This window comes from Bombina bombina, chromosome 9 (assembly GCF_027579735.1).
Source record: "Bombina bombina isolate aBomBom1 chromosome 9, aBomBom1.pri, whole genome shotgun sequence".
In the NCBI taxonomy this organism is placed as follows: Eukaryota; Metazoa; Chordata; class Amphibia; order Anura; family Bombinatoridae; genus Bombina; species Bombina bombina.
Window position 1 is genome coordinate 187,779,557 of NC_069507.1, and position 24,434 is coordinate 187,803,990.

Sequence of the window (24,434 nt, forward strand, 5' to 3'; positions counted from 1 at the left end):
CTCTTGCCAATTACATGAAAGAAAAGGTAAATTTTGCTAACAGTTTTAAATGTTTTTAAAACATTTATTTTGTGTGTAAACCAGTAGCAATGCAGTTTTTAAAGGGCCATTATAGTCGAACCCTGCAGTACTTTGTGATTACTGTGGGTCCTGGACGGCATTTCCACTGTGTGTTTAACCCCTTTGCAGGGTCGATAGTCTTAAAATTACATATTCTAACTAAATAGAACATTTCCTTTTTCAACTATAATGGCCCTTTTACTGTGTGTGTGTGTGCGTATATATATATATACACAGTTGTGCTCATAAGTTTACATACCCTGGCAGAATTTATGATTTCTTGGCCATTTTTCAGAGAATATGAATGATAACACAAAAACTTTTCTTTGACTCATGGTTAGTGTTTGGCTGAAGCCATTTATTATCAATCAACTGTGTTTACTCTTTTTAAATCATAATGACAACAGAAACTTCCCAAATGACCCTGATCAGAAGTTTACATACCCTGGGGATTTTAGCTTGATAACATGCACACAAGTTGACACAAAGGGGTTTAAATGGCTATTAAAGGTAACCATCCTCACCTGTGATCTGTTTGCTTGTAGTTAGTGTGTGTGTGTATAAAAGGTCAATGAGTTTCTGGACTCCTGACAGAAAAGTTTAGTTGGTCTACCTGACCGTGGTTTGGTTTCAACAGAACCCCTCATTTTCCACTTCTTGATTAGAGTTTGAACACTGCTGATTTGCATTCTCAATTCCTTAGAAAACTTTGTATATCCCTTTCCTGTTTTATACAGTTTAACTACCTTTTCCCGCAGATCCTTTGACAATTCTCTTGCTTTCCCCATGGCTCACAATCCAGAAATGTCAGTGCAGCACTGGATGAAAGATACAAGGGTCTGTCAGGAGTCCAGAAACTCATTGACCTTTTATACACACACACTAATTACAAGCAAACAGATCACAGGTGAGGATGGTTAGTGTTTGGCTGAAGCCATTTATTATCAATCAACTGTGTTTACTCTTTTTAAATCATAATGACAACAGAAACTTCCCAAATGACCCTGATCAGAAGTTTACATACCCTGGGGATTTTAGCTTGATAACATGCACACAAGTTGACACAAAGGGGTTTAAATGGCTATTAAAGGTAACCATCCTCACCTGTGATCTGTTTGCTTGTAGTTAGTGTGTGTGTGTATAAAAGGTCAATGAGTTTCTGGACTCCTGACAGAAAAGTTTAGTTGGTCTACCTGACCGTGGTTTGGTTTCAACAGAACCCCTCATTTTCCACTTCTTGATTAGAGTTTGAACACTGCTGATTTGCATTCTCAATTCCTTAGAAAACTTTGTATATCCCTTTCCTGTTTTATACAGTTTAACTACCTTTTCCCGCAGATCCTTTGACAATTCTCTTGCTTTCCCCATGGCTCACAATCCAGAAATGTCAGTGCAGCACTGGATGAAAGATACAAGGGTCTGTCAGGAGTCCAGAAACTCATTGACCTTTTATACACACACACTAATTACAAGCAAACAGATCACAGGTGAGGATGGTTACCTTTAATTTCCATTCAAACCCCTTTGTGTCAACTTGTGTGCATGTTATCAGGCTAAAATCACCAGGGTATGTAAACTTTTGATCAGGGTCATTTGGGTAGTTTCTGTTGTCATTATGATTTAAAAAGAGTAAACACAGTTGACTGATAATAAATGGCTTCAGCCAAACACTAACCATGAGTGAAAGAAAAGTTTTTGTGTTATCATTTATATTCTCTGAAAAAAGGCCAAGAAATCATAAATTCTGCCAGGGTATGTAAACTTATGAGCACAACTGTGTATATATATGTATTATATAACAAGAGTTCTGATTGACTGTCTATTGCTATATCTTGGGACTGGACTGTACTGCACATGCATCTAACTGTGTAAAGATACCACATAGAGAACAGAGAGCCGTACGGCATACTTTTTGATTGGTTGCAAATACAAAAGTGACCATCAGAAAAAAATGTTTGCACGGCGGGGAAGGGATCGCAGTACATTAGTAAGTAATACAGACAAGGAATATATAACAAATGACAAAATGTAAAAAAAAAAGATAAATATTTGTGACATAAATGTACTATCACTTTAAGTAACAAAATACACATTTTGCACAGTGATGACTTGTGGGTTGTAATTTATGTTGGTTGGGAGTAACTTTGTCCTATAAAAGGAAACTTATAAGAATAGTACATATTGACATAAATGTAGGTATTCACATAATATAACGCATGGATAATGTATACTGCTTGTTACATTGCTTTTATTGCTTTCATATAAATATGTAAATAATTTTTGCACATTGTTTCTAGAGAAGAACATTACAGTTAAAAGACCATGAAATACAGTAGAATTGCATAATTAACAAGTGTATTTAAAGACAATGTAATATCACTTACTCTGAATTTCAAACAGCAATTTTTGTTTTCCCCATTTGCCAACCTCTTTATCATGTGACAGCCATCAGCCAATCACAGACTAGTATACGTATACCCTATGAACTTGTGCACATGCTCAGTAGCAGCTAGTGCCTCAGAAAGTGTGTATATAAAAAGAATTTGCAAAATGTTATAATAAAAGTAAATTGGTAAGTCTCTTAAAGCCACATGCTCTATCTGAATCATAAACATTTTAAAGGGACCCTAAAGTCAAAATAACATTTTCATGGTTTAGATACAAAATGCAATTTTAAGAGCCTTTTAAGTTTACTTCTATTATAAAATGGACTTTGTCCTCTTTGTATCCTTTGTTGAAGAGCATACTTACATCAGAAGCAGCAGCACATTATTGGGAGCTAGTTGGGGATTGGTGGCTATGAACATATGCACAAGATTGTGCAGGTTCACAACTTATAGGGGTTAAAAACATAGTTACTTTATTTAAAAATAAAATACTCTACAACGGCTCTTTAATTTGGTTCTGTGCTTAAAGAGATAGTAAACACCAAAAATGTTATTGTTTAAAAACAAATATAATCCCTTTATTTACCAGTTTTGCATAACCAACACTGTTATAGAAATATACATTTTACCTCTGTAATTACCTTGTATCTAAACCTCTGCTGACTGCCTCCTTATCTCAGATCTTTTGACAGACTTGCATTTCAGGCAATTAGTGCTGACTCTTAAATAACTTCACGTGCATGAGCACAATGTTATTTATATAAAACACATGAACTAACGCCCTCTAGCTGTGAAAAACTGTCAAATGTATTTTCAAATAAGACGGCCTTCAAGGGCTTAGAAATTAGCATATGAGCCTACCTAGGTTTAGCTTTCAACTAAGAATACCAAGAGAACAAAGCAAATGTAATGATAAAAGTAAATTAGAAAGTTGTCTAAAATGACATGCTCTATCTGAATCATGAAAGTTTAATTTGGACTTTACTATCCCTTTAACAGACATATAAAATTGTTTTAAAAGAACAAAGGTTCATGCCACACAGTCTCCTGTTTGTGCAGTATAAATTATTAGTCCTATTAATACAAGTGCTATTTTCTACAGTGCGGACACAACTTTATTAACACCTCTTTAGAGAATGTATCAAGTTACTGGTGTCAGTTAAAAATTAAATAAAAGTTGTTAGCTGTGAACATCAGGCAACTTCAATTTTAGATTGTGTTTATTAAATGAGAAAATGAATTGTCTTCCTAAAAAGATATCACTAACGTATCGTTATCCAATACGGCAGATTTTCAATATCCTATTACATTTTAAAGAATTTTGCTTTGCTGAGCTAGTTGGTTTTTTGATGGCTGATGCTTGATTAGCATTTATATATTCCTTTTATGTATCTGTTATTCAGGATTTATGGTGTTTAATTTCCTTTTTAATACATTTAGACATATTGCTGCATTGTAACCTCATAGATATCCAAATGACCTTTATAGAACTACTAAGCAAGATACTTCAGTAATCTAAATAGAGATAGAACTAAATGGTACAGGTAAATATAGCTCATATGAAACTGAGAATGACCATATTTTATTAAAAATTTGCTCACACATACATCTATTACATTTATACATTAAAAGACATTTCTCTTGTAAGGTGTATCCAGTCCACGGATCATCCATTACTTGTGGGATATTCTCCTTCCCAACAGGAAGTTGCAAGAGGATCACCCACAGCAGAGCTGCTATATAGCTCCTCCCCTAACTGCCATATCCAGTCATTCTCTTACAACTCTCGACAAGCATGGAAGTAGTAAGAGAGAAGTGGTGAAACGTAGTTGTTTTTTTCTTCAATCCAAAGTTTGTTATTTTTAAATGGTACCCGAGTTGTACTATTTTTGTCCCAGGCAGAAAATAGAAGAAGAATCTGCCTGTGATTTCTATGATCTTAGCAGGTTGTAACTAAGATCCATTGCTGTTCTCACACATAACTGAAGAGAGAGGTAACTTCAGCTGGGGAATGGCGTGCAGGTTATCCTGCTATGAGGTATGTGCAGTTAATTTTTTTTTCTAGAGATGTAAATGCTAGAAAATGCTGCTGATATCAGATTTATGTAAGGTAAGCCTGAATACAGTGATTTAATAGCGACTGGTATCATGCTTACTGTCAGAGGTAATACTCTTATACATTTTCAATTCCTGTTATATAAAACGTTTGCTGGAAGTGTTTAAACGTTTTTATATATGTTTTGGTGATAAAACTTTATTGGGGCCTAGTTTTTTTCCACATGGCTGGCTTAAATTTGCATAGAAACAGTTTTCTTAGGCTTTCCACTGTTTAGACATTAGTGGGAGGGGCCTAATTTAGCGCTTAATTGCGCAGTAACTTTTACAGACTGAGACATCCAGCTTTCCTCAAGGAGTCCCCTGAATGCTATAGGACATCTCTAAAGGGCTCTTAGGCTTTCCAAAGTCGTTTGTTTGGGAAGGTAGGGCCACAGCAGAGCTGTGGCAGTTTGTTGTGACTGTTAAAAAACGTCTATATCGTTTTTTTGATCCGTTTTTTGAATTAAGGGGTTAATCATCCATTTGCAAGTGGGTACAATGCTCTGTTAGCTTATTATACACACTGTAAAAATTTTGTTTGATTTACTGCTTTTTTTCACTGTTTTTCAAATTCTGACCTTTTTTATTTTTCTTAAAGGCACAGTACCGTTTTTATTTTTTGCTTGTTAACTTGCTTTAAAATGTTTTCCAAGCTTGCTGGTCTCATTGCTAGTCTGTTTAAACATGTCTGACATAGAGGAAACTCCTTGTTCATTATGTTTAGAAGCCATGGTGGAACCCCCTCTTAGAATGTGTACCAAATGTACTGATTTCACTTTAAGTAATAAAGACCATATTCTGTCTTTAAAAAATGTATCACCAGAGGAATCTAACGAGGGGGAAGTTATGCCGACTAACTCGCCCCATGTGTCAGACCCTTTGACTCCCGCTCAAGGGACTCACGCTCAAATGGCGCCAAGTACATCTAGGGCGCCCATAGTGTTTACTTTACAAGACATGGCGGCGGTCACGGATAATACACTGTCAGCGGTATTATCCAGACTACCTGGGTTACGCGAGACAGCTCTGGAGTTGGAAGAAATATAGAGCATACTGATGCTTTAAGAGCTATCTCTGATACTCCCTCACAATATGCAGAAGCTGAGGAAGGAGAGCTTCTTTCTGTGGGTGATGTTTCTGACTCAGGGAAGAGGATTCAACCTGATTCTGATATGTCAACATTTATATTTAAGCTTGAACACCTCCGCCTATTGCTCAGGGAGGTTTTAGCTGCTCTGAATGACTGTGATACAATTGCAGTACCAGAGAAATTGTGTAGAGTGGATAAATACTATGCAGTGCCGGTGTGCACTGATGTTTTTCCAATACCTAAAAGGTTTACAGAAATTATTACTAAGGAATGGGATAGACCAGGTGTGCCGTTCTCTCCCTTTCCTATTTTTAAGAAAATGTTTCCAATAGATGCCACCACACGGGACTTATGGCAAACAGTCCCTAAGGTGGAGGGAGCAGTTTCTACCCTAGCTAAGCGTACTACTATCCCTGTCGAGGACAGTTGTGCTTTCTCAGATCCAATGGATAAAAAGTTAGAGGGTTACCTTAAGAAAATGTTTATTCAACAAGGTTTTATTCTTCAGCCCCTTGCATGCATTGCCCCAGTCACTGCTGCTGCAGCTTTCTGGTTTGAGTCTCTGGAAGAGGCTTTACAAGTAGAGACCCCATTGGATGACATACTTGACAAGCTTAGAGCACTTAAGCTAGCCAATTCTTTTGTTTCTGATGCCATTGTTCATTTGACTAAACTAACGGCTAAGAATTCTGGTTTTGCTATTCAGGCGCGCAGGGCACTATGGCTTAAATCATGGTCAGCTGACGTTACTTCAAAGTCTAAGCTGCTTAACATTCCCTTCAAGGGGCAAACCCTATTCGGGCCTGGTTTGAAGGAGATAATTTCTGATATCACTGGAGGAAAAGGTCATGCCCTTCCTCAGGATCGGTCCAAATCAAGGGCCAAACAGACTAATTTTCGTGCCTTTCGAAACTTCAAGGCGAGTGCGGCATCTACGTCCTCTAATGCAAAACAAGAGGGAAATTTGGCCCAGTCCAAGTCGGTCTGGAGACCTAACCAGACCTGGAACAAAGGTAAGCAGGCCAAAAAGGTGCTGCTGCCTCTAAGACAGCATGCAGGATCGGCCCCCTACCCGGTAACGGATCTAGTAGGGGGCAGACTTTCGCTCTTCGCCTAGGCTTGGGCAAGAGATGTCCAGGATCCCTGGGCGTTGGAAATTGTATCTCAGGGATATCTTCTGGACTTCAGAGCTTCTCCTCCAAAAGGGAGATTTCACCTTTCACAATTATCTGCAAACCAGATAAAGAGAGAGGCATTCTTACACTGTGTTCAAGACCTCCTAGTTATGGGAGTGATCCATCCAGTTCCAAAGGAGGAACAGGGTCAGGGATTTTACTCAAATCTGTTTGTGGTTCCCAAAAAAGAGGGAACCTTCAGACCAATTTTAGATCTCAAGATCTTAAACAAATTCCTCAGAGTCCCATTATTCAAGATGGAGACTATTTGTACCATCCTACCTATGATCCAGGAGGGTCAATACATGACTACTGTGGATTTAAAGGATGCTTATCTTCACATTCCGATACACAAAGATCATCATCGGTTTCTCAGGTTTGCCTTCCTAGACAGGCATTACCAGTTTGTAGCTTTTCCCTTTGGGTTAGCTACAGCCCCAAGGATCTTTACGAAGGTTCTGGGGTCACTTCTGGCGGTCCTGAGACCGCAGGGCATAGCAGTGGCCCCTTATTTAGACGACATCCTGATACAGGCGTCAAATTTCCAAATTGCCAAGTCTCATACGGACATAGTTCTGGCATTTCTGAGGTCGCATGGGTGGAAGGTGAACGAAGAAAAGAGTTCTCTATCCCCTCTCACAAGAGTTTCCTTTCTGGGAACTCTAATAGATTCTGTAGAAATGAGGATTTACCTGACCAGGTTATCAAAACTTCTAAATTCCTGCCGTGTTCTTTATTCCACTTCTCGCCCTTCGGTGGCTCAGTGTATGGAAGTAATCGGCTTAATGGTAGCGGCAATGGACATAGTGCCGTTTGCACATCTACATCTCAGACCGCTGCAACTCTGCATGCTCAGTCAGTGGAATGGGGATTACATAGATTTGTCCCCTCTACTAAATCTGGATCAAGAGACCAGGGATTCTCTTCTCTGGTGGCTATCTCGGGTCCATCTGTCCAAAGGTATGACCTTTCGCAGGCCAGATTGGACGATTGTAACGACAGATGCCAGCCTTCTAGGCTGGGGGGCAGTCTGGAACTCCCTGAAGGCTCAGGGATCGTGGACTCAGGAGGAAACACTCCTTCCAATAAACATTCTGGAACTAAGAGAGATATTCAATGCTCTTCAGGCTTGGCCTCAGCTAGCGACAATGAGGTTCATCAGATTTCAGTCGGACAACATCACGACTGTGGCTTTTACATCAACCATCAATGGGGAACAAGGAGTTCCCTAGCGATGTTAGAAGTCTCAAAGATAATTCGCTGGGCAGAGATTCACTCTTGCCACCTATCAGCTATCCATATCCCAGGTGTAGAGAACTGGGAGGCGGATTTTCTAAGTCGTCAGACTTTTCATCCGGGGGAGTGGGAACTCCATCCGGAGGTGTTTGCACAATTCATTCATCGTTGGGGCAAACCAGAACTGGATCTCATGGCGTCTCGCCAGAACGCCAAACTTCCTTGTTACGGATCCAGGGATCCCAAGGCAACACTGATAGATGCTCTAGCAGCACCTTGGTCCTTCAACCTGGCTTATGTGTTTCCACCGTTTACTCTGCTCCCTCGTCTGATTGCCAAAATCAAGCTGGAGAGAGCATCAGTGATCTTGATAGCGCCTGCGTGGCCACGCAGGACTTGGTATGCAGATCTGGTGGACATGTCATCCTTTCCACCATGGACTCTGCCGCTGAGACAGGACCTTCTACTTCAGGGTCCTTTCAACCATCCAAATCTAATTTCTCTGAGACTGACTGCCTGGAGATTGAACGCTTGATTTTATCAAAGCGTGGCTTCTCCGAGTCAGTCATTGATACCTTAATTCAGGCACGAAAGCCTGTCACCAGGAAAATCTATCATAAGATATGGCGTAAATATCTTTATTGGTGTGAATCCAAGGGTTACTCATGGAGTAAAGTCAGGATTCCCAGGATATTATCTTTTCTCCAAGAAGGATTGGAAAAAGGATTGTCAGCTAGTTCCTTAAAGGGACAGATTTCTGCTCTGTCTATTCTTTTGCACAAGCGTCTGGCGAATGTTCTAGACGTCCAGGCATTTTGTCAGGCTTTAGTTAGAATCAAGCCTGTGTTTAAACCTGTTGCTCCGCCATGGAGTTTAAATTTGGTTCTTAAAGTTCTTCAAGGGGTTCTGTTTGAACCTCTTCATTCCATCAATATCAAACTTTTATCTTGGAAAGTTCTATTTTTGGTTGCTATTTCCTCGGCTCGTAGAGTTTCCGAGTTATCTGCCTTACAATGTGATTCCCCTTATCTGATCTTCCATGCAGATAAGGTAGTTTTGCGTACCAAACCTGGGTTTTTACCTAAGGTGGTATCTAATAAGAATATCAATCAGGAGATTGTTGTTCCGTCATTGTGTCCTAATCCTTCTTCAAAGAAGGAACGTCTATTACACAATCTTGACGTGGTTCGTAAAGTATTATTTACAAGCTACTAAAGATTTTCGTCAAACATCTGTTTTGTTTGTTGTCTACTCTGGACAGAGGAAAGGCCAAAAGGCTTCGGCAACTTCTCTTTCGCTTTGGCTAAGAAGTATAATACGCTTAGCTTATGACCAGCAGCCTCCTGAAAGGATTACAGCTCATTCTACTAGAGCTGTGGCTTCCACATGGGCCTTTAAAAATGAGGCTTCTGTTGAACAGATTTGCAAGGCGGCGACTTGGTCTTCGCTTCATACTTTTTCAAAATTCTATAAATTTGATACTTTTGCTTCTTCGGAGGCTATTTTTGGGAGAAAGGTTTTACAGGCAGTGGTACCTTCCATTTAAGTACCTGCCTTGTCCCTCCCTTCATCCGTGTACTTTAGCTTTGGTATTGGTATCCCACAAGTAATGGATGATCCGTGGACTGGATACACCTTACAAGAGAAAACATAATTTATGCTTACCTGATAAATTTATTTCTCTTGTGGTGTATCCAGTCCACGGCCCGCCCTGTCATTTTAAGGCAGGTATTTTTTAACTGTAAACTACAGTCACCACTGCACCCTATGGTTTCTCCTTTCTCTTGCTTGTCTTCGGTCGAATGACTGGATATGGCAATTAGGGGAGGAGCTATATAGCAGCTCTGCTGTGGGTGATCCTCTTGCAACTTCCTGTTGGGAAGGAGAATATCCCACAAGTAATGGATGATCCGTGGACTGGATACACCACAAGAGAAATAAATTTATCAGGTAAGCATAAATTATGTTTTTACTATGCATTGCATATATTTGTTTAGGTTCTTTTTAACCATTATGTAATAAAAAAATGAGGGGGGGGTGTGTTATTTGCATGGGGTGTGTCACGGGCTGCCAATAGTGAGCTCCTATGCTTTATACCAGCACTGCACAGATTTGCTCTTTCTGTTAGATTAATAATAAACATCTTTAACTTTTTTCTGTGTTTTTTTTAGACAATAATCTAGATCATATTCACAGTCTCAATTTACTAATTTGTCTCTGTTATCAGATATACGCTAAGTGATTCAGAAATAATGCATGCCCCAACCTCCATTCAAAAGATGTCATTTTACAGAAAATAGTAGGATCTGACTTCAACTGTATATAAACACTTTGATATTACACTTGGACATGAAACCCCCCAATTTGTTTATTTTATGATTCAGATAGAGCATATATTTTTAAGCAACTTTCCAATTGACTTCTTTTATCAATTTTTCTTTGTTCTCTTGGTTTCCTTAATTGAAGGATTGAAAATGCTGGGAGATAGCTAAACACATCAATAAGCCAGCTCCTAAACCTACCTAGGTATGCTTTTTGACAAAGAATATAAAGAGAACTAAGCAAATTAAGCAAATTAGATACAAATAAGTACATTGGAAAGTTGTTTAAAATTGTATACCCTATCTGAATCATGAAAGTTAAGTTTAGGGTTTCATGTCCCTTTAAAGTAAATAGAATTGGTGACTTGTTAGTGGTGAATCCATAAAACGATTTCTTAAACCTTTTATTATTAGTAATAAAACCCTGACTTGTTAGTTATTTAAAATGTTAAAGATACTGAATGGAGCAATTTATGGAATGCTGAGGAAGCAGCGTGAAAAATTAAGGAGAGAAAACAGAAAATAAATGATGCAGTAAGGAAGACACTCATAGCTCTATTGGACAGAGACATGTCTGAATGCAGCTCTATAAGGGTGCACTGGATGCAATGCCACCCCAGTCTTTCAGGTTGCACCCTCCATTGTGCTGGTTCTTTCCACCTTTTCACTCCCGTAGATAGCCTAGCAACACTCTGCCTATCATCACCCACTCAACAACCCCACCCATGTTCCTCCCACATATATTCCTCACTTAGGGCTAGATAACGAGTGGAGCGCAATTTGCTGCTTGCGCGTTTGCTCTGCTAGAAGTAAGCTTTTTGCGTGCATCGGGTAGCACACCTATTATAAGTTGAAAGTAAAACTTTGTGCGCAAGCACTAACCCCCCGCGTTCAAAAAGCCGAACTTAGAATATCGCAAACTCGTTAACATTTTTCTCCATAGGAGCACGAAAAGTGGAAAAAAATAGCACCCATACTCACGTGCAAACCCAATCGCACATTCCAATGTTCTTCATTCATAACAGAATATGTTCTATTTATTCTTAAATAAATGTTTATATACAATTGTATGCAAAGTTTAGGCACTCCTGACAATTTCCATGATTTTCATTTATAAATAATTGGGTGTTTGGATCAGCAATTTCATTTTGATCTATCAAATAACTGAAGGACACAGTAATATTTCAGTAGTGAAATGAGGTTTATTGGATTAACAGAAAATGTGCAATATGCATCTAAACGAAATTAGACAGGTGCATACATTTGGGCACCACAACAGAATTATTGCATCAATATTAAGTAGAGCCTCCTTTAGGAGAAATAACAGCCTCTAGACACTTCCAATAGCCTGTAATGAGTGTCTGGATTCTGGATGAAGGTATTTTGGACCATTCCTCCTTGCAAAACATCTCCAGTTCAGCTAGGTTTGATGGTTTCCGAGCATGGACAGTCCGCTTCAAATCACCCCACAGATATTCAATGATATTCAGGTCTGGGGACTGGGATGGATATTCCAGAACATTGCACTTGTTCCTCTGCATAAATGCCAGAGTAGATTTTGAGCAGTGTTTTGGGTCGTTGTCTTGTTGAAATATCCAGCCCCGTCGTAACTTCAACTTTGTGACTGATTCCTCAACATTATTCTCAAGTATCTGCTGATATTGAGTGGAATCCATGCGACCTTCAACTTTCCCAGATTCCCAGTACCGGCACTGGCCACACAGCCCCACAACATGATGGAACATCCACCAAATTTTACTGTGGGTAGCAAATGTTTGTCTTGGAACGCTGTGTTCTTTTGCCGCCTTGCATAATGCCCCTTGTTATGACCAAATAACTCAATCTTTGTTTAAATCAGTCCACAGCACCTTCTTCCAAAATTAAGCTGGCTTGTCCAAATGTGCATTTGCATACCTCAAGCGACTCTGTTTGTGGCGTGTGTGCAGAAAAGGCTTCTTCTGTATCACTCTCCCATACAGCTTCTCCTTGTGCAAAGTGTGCTGAATTGTTGAACGATGCACAGTGACACCATCTGCAGCAAGATTATGTTGTAGGTCTTTGGAGGTGGTCTGTGGGCTGTTTTTGACCGTTCTCACCATCCTTTGCCTTTGCCTCTCTGATATTTACTTGGCCTGCTACTTCTGGCATTAACAAGAACTGTGCCTGTGGTCTTCCATTTCCTCACTATGTTCCTCACAGTGGACACTGACAGCTAAAATCTCTGCAATAGCTTTTTGTAGCCTTCCCCAAACCATAATGTTGAACAATCTTTGTTTTCAGGTCATTTGAGAGTTGTATTGAGGCCCCCCAATTTTGCCACTCTTCAGATGAGAGTCAAAGAGAATAACAACTTGCAATTGGCCACCTTAACGTGAAAGTAAATCCTAGCATGTTACAAACGCTAGGATTTACTATTGAAATAAATAAAGGGCACTTTCATTCGTGAAGTATAAGATACTTCATGTAGAAAGCTCCTTTATGTGATTCAATCGATTGCCATTTTTAGCTGCTACAGCAGCCCACGGCTAAAACATTTTTTGGCTAAGAGGTGACGTTTTCACCTCTTAGCCAATAGCCGTGTGGTAAATCCGGCTTGGCGCCCATGGGAGCCAGATTTACCGCACTGCTATTGGCTAAGAGGTGAAAACGTCACCTCTTAGCCCAAACATTTTTTAGCTGTGCTCTGCTGTAGGAGCTAAGAGCGGCGATCGGTTGAATCAAATAATGGAGCTTTCTACATGAAGTATCTTATACTTCATGAATGAAAGTGCCCTTTGTCTGTTTGAATAGTAAATCCTAATGTTTGTAAAACGCTAGGATTTACTTTCACTTTAAATAACTTTTCTCATCATTGGATGCACTTGTCTATGAAGTTCAAGGCTTAAAGGGCTCACCAAACCAATTGTGTGTTCCAATTAATCAGTGCTTAGTAGTTACAGATATTTAAATCAACAAAATGACAAGGGTGCCAACATTTATGCACCTGTCTAATTTAATTTGGATGCATATTGCACATTTTCTGTTAATCCAATAAACCTCATTTCACTACTGAACTATTACTGCATCCTTCAGTTATTTGATAGATCAAAATGAAATTGCTGATCCAAACACCCAATTATTTATAAATGAAAATCATGGAAATTGTCAGGAGTGCCTAAACTTTTGCATACAACTGTATATATATATATATAGGAATATCTATTTAAAAATATTTAAAACATATTCCTGTATTTGAAGTACATTGGAGTGTGAAATATTAACAGTAAATACACAGACACTTTATTAACCCTTTTCTGTCGTTAGGACATTCCACGGCGCCCTAACTCTGCTGGGCTTTAGCGCCATTAGGACAGCATGGAACATCCTAGCCGTTTGGCTGTCCTGGAGCCATAGCAGCTTGCTAAATGGGATTGCGAGCTGGAGGGCGTGCCTAGCATCATAGACACTCCCCCCTGAACAAATATATATCTCTATATATGTATACATATATATTTGTGTTTTTATGTGTATGTGTGTAAATACATATATAGACTTATAAATACATAAATACATATGTATGTGTATATATATATATATATATATATATATATATATATACACACACACACACATACATATTTACACAAGTATATGTATGTATCTCTGTTAAAGCCCTTCACAATTTTCTTTTTTTTCTTTAACACCTGAGACCTCGGCCTCTAGTTATCAATGTCTGTCGGACCTGATCCGACAGTGTGGATCAGGTCTGACAGACCTCGCTGAATGCAGAGAGCAATACGCTCGCCGTATTCAGCATTGCACCAGCAGCTCACAAGAGCTGCTGGTGCAACGCCGCCCCCTGCAGACTTGCGGCCAATCGGCCTCCAGCAGGGGGGTGTCAATCAACCCGATCGTACTCGATTGGGTTGATTTCCGGCGATGTCTGTCCGCCTGCTCAGAGCAGGCGGACAGGTTATGGAGCAGCGGTCTTTGTGACCGCTGCTTCATAACTGCTGTTTCTGGCGAGTCTGCAGGCTCGCCAGAAACACGGGGCATCAAGCTCCATTTGGAGCTTGATAGATAGGCCCCCTCATATCTTTGTGAGGCCTTTTAGCTTTTTAATGCATTTTTTTAAATAATTGTTATTAGATAGTGTTATTGTGAGTGTAACTGTACTTTTAAATGTACTTTTGATGTGTTTTGTGCAACTTTTTAGGCAAACGTAACAGTTAACCAGAGCTCTGAAGTCATGCTATCCCAACACGTCAAATTCAATTGCGCTCAAGCGAATGCGTTTCCTTTCAACTTGTAATATGCACGCTACTTCTGACACACACGAAAAGAGTCACTATAAACGGTTAACGCTTGCGCACAACAGATCGCCACTCGTAATTTAACCCTTAATCAGGTTAAGCATTTACCACCCCTCCCCATTAATCAGTTGTTGGAAACATTACTAGACATACCCCACAACCATAAGAACTCCCTATCAATTTAAAAATGTCATATATATTAAGATGTCATAGATGCAAACAAAAACAACGACGAAATGTCTATGTCTGTTTAATTGACTTGCATTTGAATGTATTTACTGGGTTCTGCTAGTATCAAATAATGTTTTCACAGAGTGATTTTTTTTTTCCTTTATGAAAATTGAATTACAGTTGGGCTTTTAATGTTGTATCCTTCCAGTTCCACATAAAACATGTTTCTATTAAAATTTTGCTTGTAGGTGAAGTGCACCCCTGGGTTTTCTTGCAAGTATAACATTGTTTTTTTTCTCCAGAATTCTTCGGCTTTGCCCTTGTCAGAATAATTTTGTTATGGTTTTCAGATTTTATTCTGTAGCATCACCACTTGCACATTTTCTTTGTTATAGTTTTTACTCTCAAAAGCATATTATTCCCATACCATAAATGATTTACAGTGTGTGATTTATCAAGAGTGGGTTATTGTAGTTACCTGTTGTTTAATGCTTTCTGTGATTTGTGTATAATTATACAGTCTGGCATCACTAAAAGTAAAGTAATTAGTTAATTGTATGTATTTATTTATTTTTGACAAAGAGGAAACAACATATTCAGGACCAATTCTTTTCCCATGTGGGTCTCTAAAAAGAGAAGTTCTTCCTACAAAGCTTCGGGAAAAAAGTAAGTATTTTTACCTTTTGCACTCTGATATATTTCTTTTTACAGATGACTGGTTATCCTGAAATATATCAGGATAATACATTTATTTTGTGTTACTTATTTGTTGAAAATAGTCTATAGAAAAGTGATTCCTATGTTCTAATCTACAATTATTTGGATTACTTTATTTTATTTATTTGTTTAATTTATTTATTTTTACTACATGGTAATGTGTTGAATGTTTATGTGATGTTGCATGAAATGTTGTTTTATAATGATGTTCCCAAGGATCCCGTCTATAATCAATGGACTACATTCATTATTCAGACAGAGCATGCCATTTTAAGCAACTTTCCAATTTACTCCTATAATCAATTTTTCTTCGTTCTCTTGCTATCGTTATTTTAAAAGCAGAAATGTAAAGTTTAGAAGCCAGCCCATTTTAGGTTCAGCACCCCGGATAGCGCTTGCTTATTGGTGGCTACATTTAGCAAACCAATAAGCAAGCATAACCCAGGTTCTAAACCAAAAATGGGCCAGCTCCTAAGCTTTAAATTCATGTTTAAGATAGCAAGAGAACGAAGAAAAGTTGATAAAGGAGTACATTAGAAAGTTGCTTAAAATTGCATGTTCTATCTGAATCATGAAAGAAAAAATGTGGGTTTAGTATCCCTTTAATAAATGTAGTCCATTGATTATAGACGGGATCCTTGGGAAGAAAAAAATTGGGTTTAGTGTCCCTTTAAGGGGTCTCTCCAGATTCACACACCTCAACATTTTGTCAATTCCTCTTTGATTCTGTACAAATTATTTTTTAAAAAAAGTTCACTTCTTTCATAATTCTTTAGAAAACCAGCTGTAAAGAATAACAAATGATCTTGAGAGGATGAAGAAACTTCTTAATACATTTTTTTCTGTATGTAGTTATCTCGGTATAGACCTGTAATACTATAATGCTTTTTTTTTTCATTATAAAAAAAGAAAAATATTCTTAAAATTAATAAATTTAAATATGTAAAACAATAAAAGTAACAGAGTTTGTAGAGCTATCTTTGATTTCTGTTGGACATTACTTTGAGAAGCCTGTTCTGTTATTTTTTTTATTTTTAATATAAACTTTTATTTTATTTTTTCTATTTTTTTTATTCCGTTCCTGTTGTAGTTTGTGCTCTTGATTTAAATAGAATGATATGAATAAAATAAATCTTACAACAATATTATTTTTATTCAAAGAATGATAAATATATTTAAAGGGTATACACAAGATGAAAGGAAAAATTGCAAAAGGTATTAAACGTATATGTAAATTAAAAGCCCTTTTAGAGTAAGCCCAGTGAGAGTACAGAAATATGAAATATATTCCCGTGCACTGGTTGAGTTAATAATGCACTGTAATATATAACACTGCTTACATTGGCTTTATCAAGTATTTTAAATAGAAACAATCTTTTGAGATTTCTCACTTTCTGATGAGAATTGTGAACCGTAGCCTTGATACAACAGATTCTTTATTGTATTATAAAGATTTCCATAAGGGAAATGGAACTTGGAAGACAATTTAAGTGTTCATTTTCTTTTTGCGAAATTGCAGCTGCAGCTCTTAATAATAATACCGTTTTATGAGACAGCTTTTTTTTATAGATCTACATTTTTATTTTCTAATTACAGATGTACCTCTGGAAGCTCTCGCTGTTTATCAAACAACCCATCATCCCAATATACAGACATCCTTGACAGATTATTTTGCCAAGGTACCATATTACCCTATATCACTTTACATAATGTTCTCATAACCATAGATGTTTGCTTCAATTTAAAAATAATTTCTTCTGCCATTTTTCAGTTTGTGAATTTGCTACAGTTTAGGCAATCGTTTTATTAGTGTAGCATAATGTATACTAGATTTTATGCATTTTACTAGTATAGTTAAAATGTCCTTTCTCAGCATTTTCAATAAAAACAAACCTTTATCTTCAAGCGTTGTGCAATGTGACTTGCTTTTTTGTTATAGTATAGCATTGTTTTGCTTTTACATTAAGGGAACAAAAATAAATAAATCACGTTTGTACTTTTAGTTATTTTGCCTGCTTTTTGTGTGATTTAACTCTGGAAAGCGTGTGTGATTTTCACACTGCTCTAGAGAGGTTAGAGTACATTGTGAAATACACATATACGGTGCGGGCGGGAGATTAGGGCTTAATATTTGTAGCTAGGTGGCGGCGATGTTAGGGAGGGCAGATTAGGGGTTAATACTATTTATTATAGTGTTTGCGAGGCGGGAGTGCGGCGGTTTAGGGGTTAATACATTTATTATAGTGGCGGCAAGGTCCGGTCGGCAGATTAGGGGTTAATAAGTGTAGGTAGGTGGCAGCGGCATTGGGGGGGCAGATTAGGGGTTAATAAATATAATGTAGGTGTTGGCAATGTTAGGGGCAGCAGATTAGGGGTTCATAGCTATAATGTAGGTGGCGGCGATGTCCGGTCGGTAGATTAGGGGTTAAAAAAAATTATTATAGTGGCGGCGATGTGGGGGACCTCGGTTTAGGGGTACATAGGTAGTTTATGGGTGTTAGTGTACTTTAGAGCACAGTAGTTAAGAGCTTTATGAACCGGCGTTAGCCCATAAAGCTCTTAACTCCTGGCTTTTTTCTGCGGCTGGATTCTTGTTGTTAGATTTCTAACGCTCACTTCAGCCAAGACTCTAAATACCAGCGTTAGAAAGATCCCATTGAAAAGATAGGATACGCAAATGGCGTAGGGGGATCTGCGGTATGGAAAAGTCACGGCTGCAAAGTGAGCGTTAGACCTTTACCTACACGACTCTAAATACCAGCGGTAGCCCAAAACCAGCGTTAGGAGCCCCTAACGCTGGTTTTGACGGCTAACGCCAAACTCTAAATCTAGCCGTTAGTATCTTTTGTTGAAAAGCAGTGAAAATGCATTGAAGCCTACCCATTTCTGACGCACTATGGGGCAGCAGTTTGCAAGAATGTTATTCATTTACAAGAGCACTAGGTGGCAGCACAATTTCCTGCCATTTAGTGCACCAGACACCTACCTAGGCATCTCTTCAACAAAGAATAACGTGGGAACAAAGCAATTTGATAATAGAATTAAATTGTAAACTTTTTTTTTAAATGGTATGTTCTGTCTGAATCACCAAAAAACATTTGTTTCATATAATTTTAAGTGCTGACCCTGCAATATGCCAACACAATAGTTGCCTGTCTTATGTCTGTCGCTAACTGGCCACAGCAAAGGAGATAAGACAGATATACTCAGGAGCCTTTTCCATAGACTGCAAAACAAATTTTGGCAATTTAAAATGCTTTTAAAACAGGTATTTTGTATGAAGATCTTTTCTTTCATCAGATGGTGAGAGTCCACTGGTCATCACTTGTGGAAATTGTCCTCCTGACCACTAGGGTGAGGTAAAAGACTCCCCAACACACCAGAGCTTTAAATCCCTCCAACTTCCCATGATCCTCTGTCATTTTCTTTGCCTCCTTGATGAGATGTGAGATGAAAGTGAAGTACAGATCTACTCATCTTTGAAAGTGGATCCTCTAACCAATCTGAGGCCCAAATCCTTTTTGCAGTAACCTTTCATTCAGAAGAGTAGACAAGGAATTATCAGCCAGCTCAGTGAGACAGGCCTCCCAGGTGAAATATTGACTTGTCTACCAATTCCCTGGTCTACAGTGAGCTGCCCCTTGTGGATCTACAGCCCTCCCCAGATTAAATGGTGACTTGTTCACCAATCCTCTAAGCTGTAGATGCTTTTACTTGTTTAGATCCTTGACATTGTGCTTGCACTGCCTAGGTTAGACTTGTCTACTGGAACCAAGTTCCTGAAGCTGAGGTAAGCACAGTAGACGAAAGTGCTGGTAGGTAAGTAATTACACCTTCATAGCCCACCGGCTATTAGTATGAACATGTACACATGGTTTACATAGTCTGGGGACTTATGTGTACACCATACACCTTATATTAGCAGTTCCTAGCACTATATATATATATATATATATATATATATATATATATATATATATATATATTTCTTTCCTAAGATATGGTGAGTCCACAACATCCTCAATTACTGTTGGGAATATCACTCCTGGCCAGCAGGAGGAGGCAAAGAGCACCACAGCAAAGCTGTTAAGTATCACTTCCCTACCACAAACCCCTGTCATTCTCTTTGCCTCTGTCAATGGAGGAGGTGAAGTTCTGGTGTCTGAAGAAAATTGGATTTCTTTCTTAAGACATGGTGAGTCCACGGAATCATCCATTACTGTTGGGAATACCACTCTTGGCCAGCAGGAGGAGGCAAAGAGCACCACAGCAAAGCTGTTAAGTATCACTTCCCTTCCCACAACCCCCAGTCATTCTCTTTGCCTCTAGTGCAAGGAGGAGGAATCAGGCTTCTGTTTAAATTGGCTGTTCCACCTTGGAGTCTTAACCTTGTTCGTAAAGTTTTGCTACAGGCTCCTTTTGAGCCTATGCATTTCATAGATATTAAGTTATTATCTTGGAAGGTTTTGTTTCTTACTGCTATTTCTTCTGCTCGGAGGGTTTCTGAACTCTCAGCATTGCAGTGTGATTCTCCTTATCTCATATTGCATGCAGATAAGGCAGTTCTCCGTACCAAGTTTGGTTTTCTTCCTAAGGTTGTTTCGGACAGAAATATTAATCAGGAAATTGTTGTTCCCTCTCTCTATCCTAATCCTTCTTCTTATAAGGAACGTTTGTTGCACAACTTAGACGTTGTGTGGACTCTTAAATTCTATCTGCAGGCTACAAAGGATTTTCGTCAGTCTTCTGCATTGTTTGTTTGCTTTTCTGGTAAACGTAAAGGCCAGAAAGCTACTGCCACTTCTCTTTCCCTCTGGTAGAGAAGTGTTATTCGTATGGCTTATGAGACTGCTGGACAGCAGCCTCCTGAGAGAAGTACAGCTCATTCCACTAGGGCGGTGTCTTCTTCTTGGGCCTTCAAGAATGAAGCCTCTGTAGAACAGATGTGAAAGGCTGTGACTTGGTCTACATTTTACACTTTTTCTAAATTCTATAAATTTGATACTTTTGCCTCAGCTGAAGCTTCTTTTGGAAGAAAGGTTTTGCAGGCTGTGGTGCCTTCTGTTTAGGTTGCCTGTCTTGCCCTCCCTAATCATCGGTGTCCTCTAGCTTTGGTATTGAATCCCAACAGTAATTGATGATTCCGTGGACTCACCGTGCCTTAAGTAAGAAAACAAAATTTATGCTTACCTGATAAATTTATTTATTTCTTCACACGGTGAATTCACGGCCCTCCCTGTTTACAGACAGTTTTTGTACAAACCTCAGGCACCTCTGCACCTTGTGTTATTTCTTTTCTCTCCTTTTCCTTCGGTCAAATGACTCGGGGTTGTGGGAAGGGAAGTGATATTTAATAGCTTTGCTGTGGTGCTTTTTGCCTCCTCCTGCTGGCCAGGAGTGATATTCCCAAAAGTAACTCACCGTGTCAAGAAAAAAAATAAATTTATCAGGTAAGCAGAAATTTTGTTTACTTTCGCTACAAGTACGATTTTTGGGTCTAGCCGTACTCCATGTTAATCTCTTCAGTAGGGTAGTGGTGGCTTTAAAGCAGTTAGGAACTTGTAAGGTGGGCCTTGCTGCATTTTCCTAACATTTTGCTGTCCTAGTATGGAAAGCCAGGGTAGGTTTACTCTGTTCTTTCTACTTTTACAGGTCTCTGTGAGGAGTATGTGTCCTCTTATACCATGTAAGCTGTCGTCCTGCAGGACGGCCAGACTACAGGTAAGTGCCTTTTGTCTTCTAGGTATAGGAGACTGTGCACTTAATAAAGTTTAACCTGAAACATTATATGGGACATATAGATATATATCCTTTGTAAGGATATTGACAGGCAGGGAGCAGGCACTGCTATTGTGACAGTAGAGACTTGGGTTTTTTACTTTTATTAGTATATAAAGTTTATTCCCCTTTATTGTTATGGGCTGTTTTTATCACAAAATATGCAAGGAAAATACATGAGGCAATTTATTCCCCAGAGCTCTAACAGCAGCTAACAGGGTAATGCTGCGCTGGGCTCCGGGTTCTCTGTAAGAATCTAGGGCACTCTGTAAGACACAAGAGGCTTGTGTTAGGTGATTCTCTATTCACGTTGTAAATCATTTTCTGGAAATGCGCAGACGTTTATATATCAGTTCTGCTTATGTTTCCTTATGTTTATGTTATGTTTCTAGCCTCTCTAAGCACGTTTTTTTTTTTGTCTTACTGACTTGATTATTTCTGTCTCTCAGGAATTCGTGAAATGCATACTAATTTAGCGGTCACCTAAAGGGAAAATGCTCCCCATTTGTCTCAGCATGTTTGCTTTCACTCCGGTTTGGAAGGGCGCTGTGACGGATACCCCGGCTACCCTGACTGGGTAGCTCCGCCAAACGGGTCCTGCTTCCTCCCTGGTGCTTGCAGCTATGTAGCTGGCAAATGACCATAGCCTGTAGCCACCCCTGATGCCCGACAGCACCAGTATTCAGGGTCCCACCCTGTGGCAGACTCCAGCTACCCAGACTGGGTAGCTCTGCCTGAGGGTACTACCTCTGCCTGGAACAGGCTGCTATGTAGCCCAGGAAAGTGATTTTAGCTGGAGCCCACCCAAATAACTAGACATATTAGCATTCAGGTGAAACAGGAACTGATTTTATTGAAAACACACACTCTATACACACAGCTCATCTTGATAAGACCCTGGACAATCCCACTATTTTCCCGCCATTCCCGCCCCTCCAGACAGCCCGGCACCCCCATAGGAGCCACAGTCCCACATAATCCAAGTACCTAGGGGTGGCGGTTTCGGGGTGATCCCGGTGGAGCAGCAGCACTTCCAGGGTGTCATTTTAAAGCTCTCGGTCCCCAGATGCCACAGTCCAAAAATCATGGTTATGGGGGGTAGGGGTGTCCAAAACCCCCGGTTCCAAAAGGAGCTCCCCTCCGATAATTCCCCCAGCTCTTGTCCTCCCTAGGGGCTCCTAATTCCCAAAAATGTCTGACCGGGAGTTCCAGGAGCCCGGCTATCCTGAGAGGGGTTTTCCTGGTCATAGACCAGCTCTTCTCTTAAAACACAAAAACAAGCCAACAAAAGCAAACAAAAAGCTTCCAGAGATTGTGGTTGCTCTGAGGAGCACAAAACCACTGAGAAACAACAGGGGTGAGGTTGTAGGGGGTAGGGGTTTAACCCTTGCAGCTCAGTATTGTGACAACTCCCCCCTTCCAGTTCGGCAGACCCGGCTAGATCCACATGGGTCTACTTGGGGCTGTCCGACAAGCATTCTTTTTCAGTCTGCCAGGAAAGTCCATCGGCATTCCCATTGCTCTTTCCCGGCCTATACTGAACGTCAAAGTTAAAGGGCTGCAGGGCTAAACTCCATCTTAGTAAACGTTCATTATCTCCTGACACTCGGTTAAGCCAAACCAGGGGGTTGTGATCAGTGAGGACAGTGAAAGGTCTTCCATACGGTTGCAATTTCTTGAGGGCCCATACAAGTGCCAGGCATAACTTCTCCACCGCCTCGTAGCCTACCTCCCTGGGCAGCAGCTTTCTACTGATGTAGGCTACGGGGTGGTCTTGCCCTTCATCTACCAGGCAGTCTTTTACGAGTCAGGTTGGTCAGGGGTTTGGCGAGGGTGCTATAATTGGGGATGAACCTTCGGTAATAGCCGGCGGTTCCTAGGAAGACTAAGACCTGGGTCTTGGTGCGAGGAGTGGTCCAGTTTGCCACTGCCTCAACCTTGGCCGGCTCCAGACGCTGCTGCCCGCAGCCCACTCGGTGGCCCAGGTACTGGACTTCTGAGCGGCCTATGGTGCATTTGTCAGGCTTCAGGGTAAGCCCGGCGGCTCTGAGGCGATCTAAAATGATGCCCAGGTGGATCAAATGGTCCTCCCAGGTGTCGCTAAATATGACGATGTCGTCCAAGTAGGCACAGGCATAGTCTTGGAGGCCATACAGCAGGCGATCCACCATCTTCTGAAAGGTGGCTGGAGCGTTCTTCATCCCAAATGGCATGACCTTAAATTGGTAAAAGCCGAAAGGTGTGATGAAGGCGGACTTGGGAACGGATTCAGGGTCTAGTGGGATCTGCCAATTCCCCTTGCAGAGGTCAAGGGTAGTTAGGAAGTGACCACTGGCGATTCTATCTAAGAGGTCATTGACGCGGGGCATGGGGTAGGCATTGGTTGTGGTTCTGTCATTGAGCTTACGGTAGTCAATGCAGAACCGGGTAGTACCATCTTTTTTGGGGACCAGCACCACCGGGGAGGCTCAGGGACTGTTGGACTGTTCAACAACACAGAGGTCCAACATTCCCTGGAGCTTCCGGTGCATACTGTCTCTGACAGCTTCAGGCACTCTGTAAGCTGCCTGTCTCAGGGGAGCTTGTCCCGGGGTTTCCACTCGGTGCACAGCCACTGTGGTGTACCCAGGGACATAGGAGAACATCTTCTGGTGGTCCTCTAGTAAATGCCGGACCTGCTGTCTCTGTCTAGCCGCTAACCTCTCATCCAGGATTATGTTGGCTACTCCTTGAGGGGTCTCATCTGGCTCGGGGAGCTCTGGCATGGGAAGATCTCCGAGTCTTCCACAGCCGGAGCACAGATAGTGGCTACATCTTGGGGTCTTTCTACATACTCCTTGAGCATGTTCACATGAAAGGTCCGTTGGACCCGGTCATCGCATCATTTTGCTACAAGGTAGGTGGTGTTATTCAGTCGTTCCACCACCCGGTAGGGCCCTTGCTAGGAAGCCTGTAACTTGTCCGTTTTGACAAGGCTAGAACCCTCTGCCCTACTGTGAGAATTCGGCTACGAGCATTACGGTCGTACCACCATTTCTGTCTCCTTTGAGCGCCCTGAAGGTTCTCCCGCACCATGGCAGTGAGGTCCTTCAGCCAATCCCTGAACTTCA

At 40.3% G+C, this 24,434-nt stretch overlaps 1 protein-coding gene across 4 annotated transcripts in view; it reads left to right on the forward strand.

Moving 5' to 3' along the window:
- Positions 1-24,434, forward strand: part of UROS (uroporphyrinogen III synthase) — a 191,336-nt gene that overhangs the window by 99,229 nt on the left and 67,673 nt on the right. For all 4 annotated transcript variants that reach the window (XM_053692521.1, XM_053692520.1, XM_053692523.1 and 1 more), the window contains exons 7-8: positions 15,412-15,495; positions 17,143-17,225. In XM_053692521.1, coding sequence (XP_053548496.1) covers positions 15,412-15,495; positions 17,143-17,225 — 167 coding nt within the window. The remainder of the gene's footprint in view (positions 1-15,411; positions 15,496-17,142; positions 17,226-24,434) is intronic.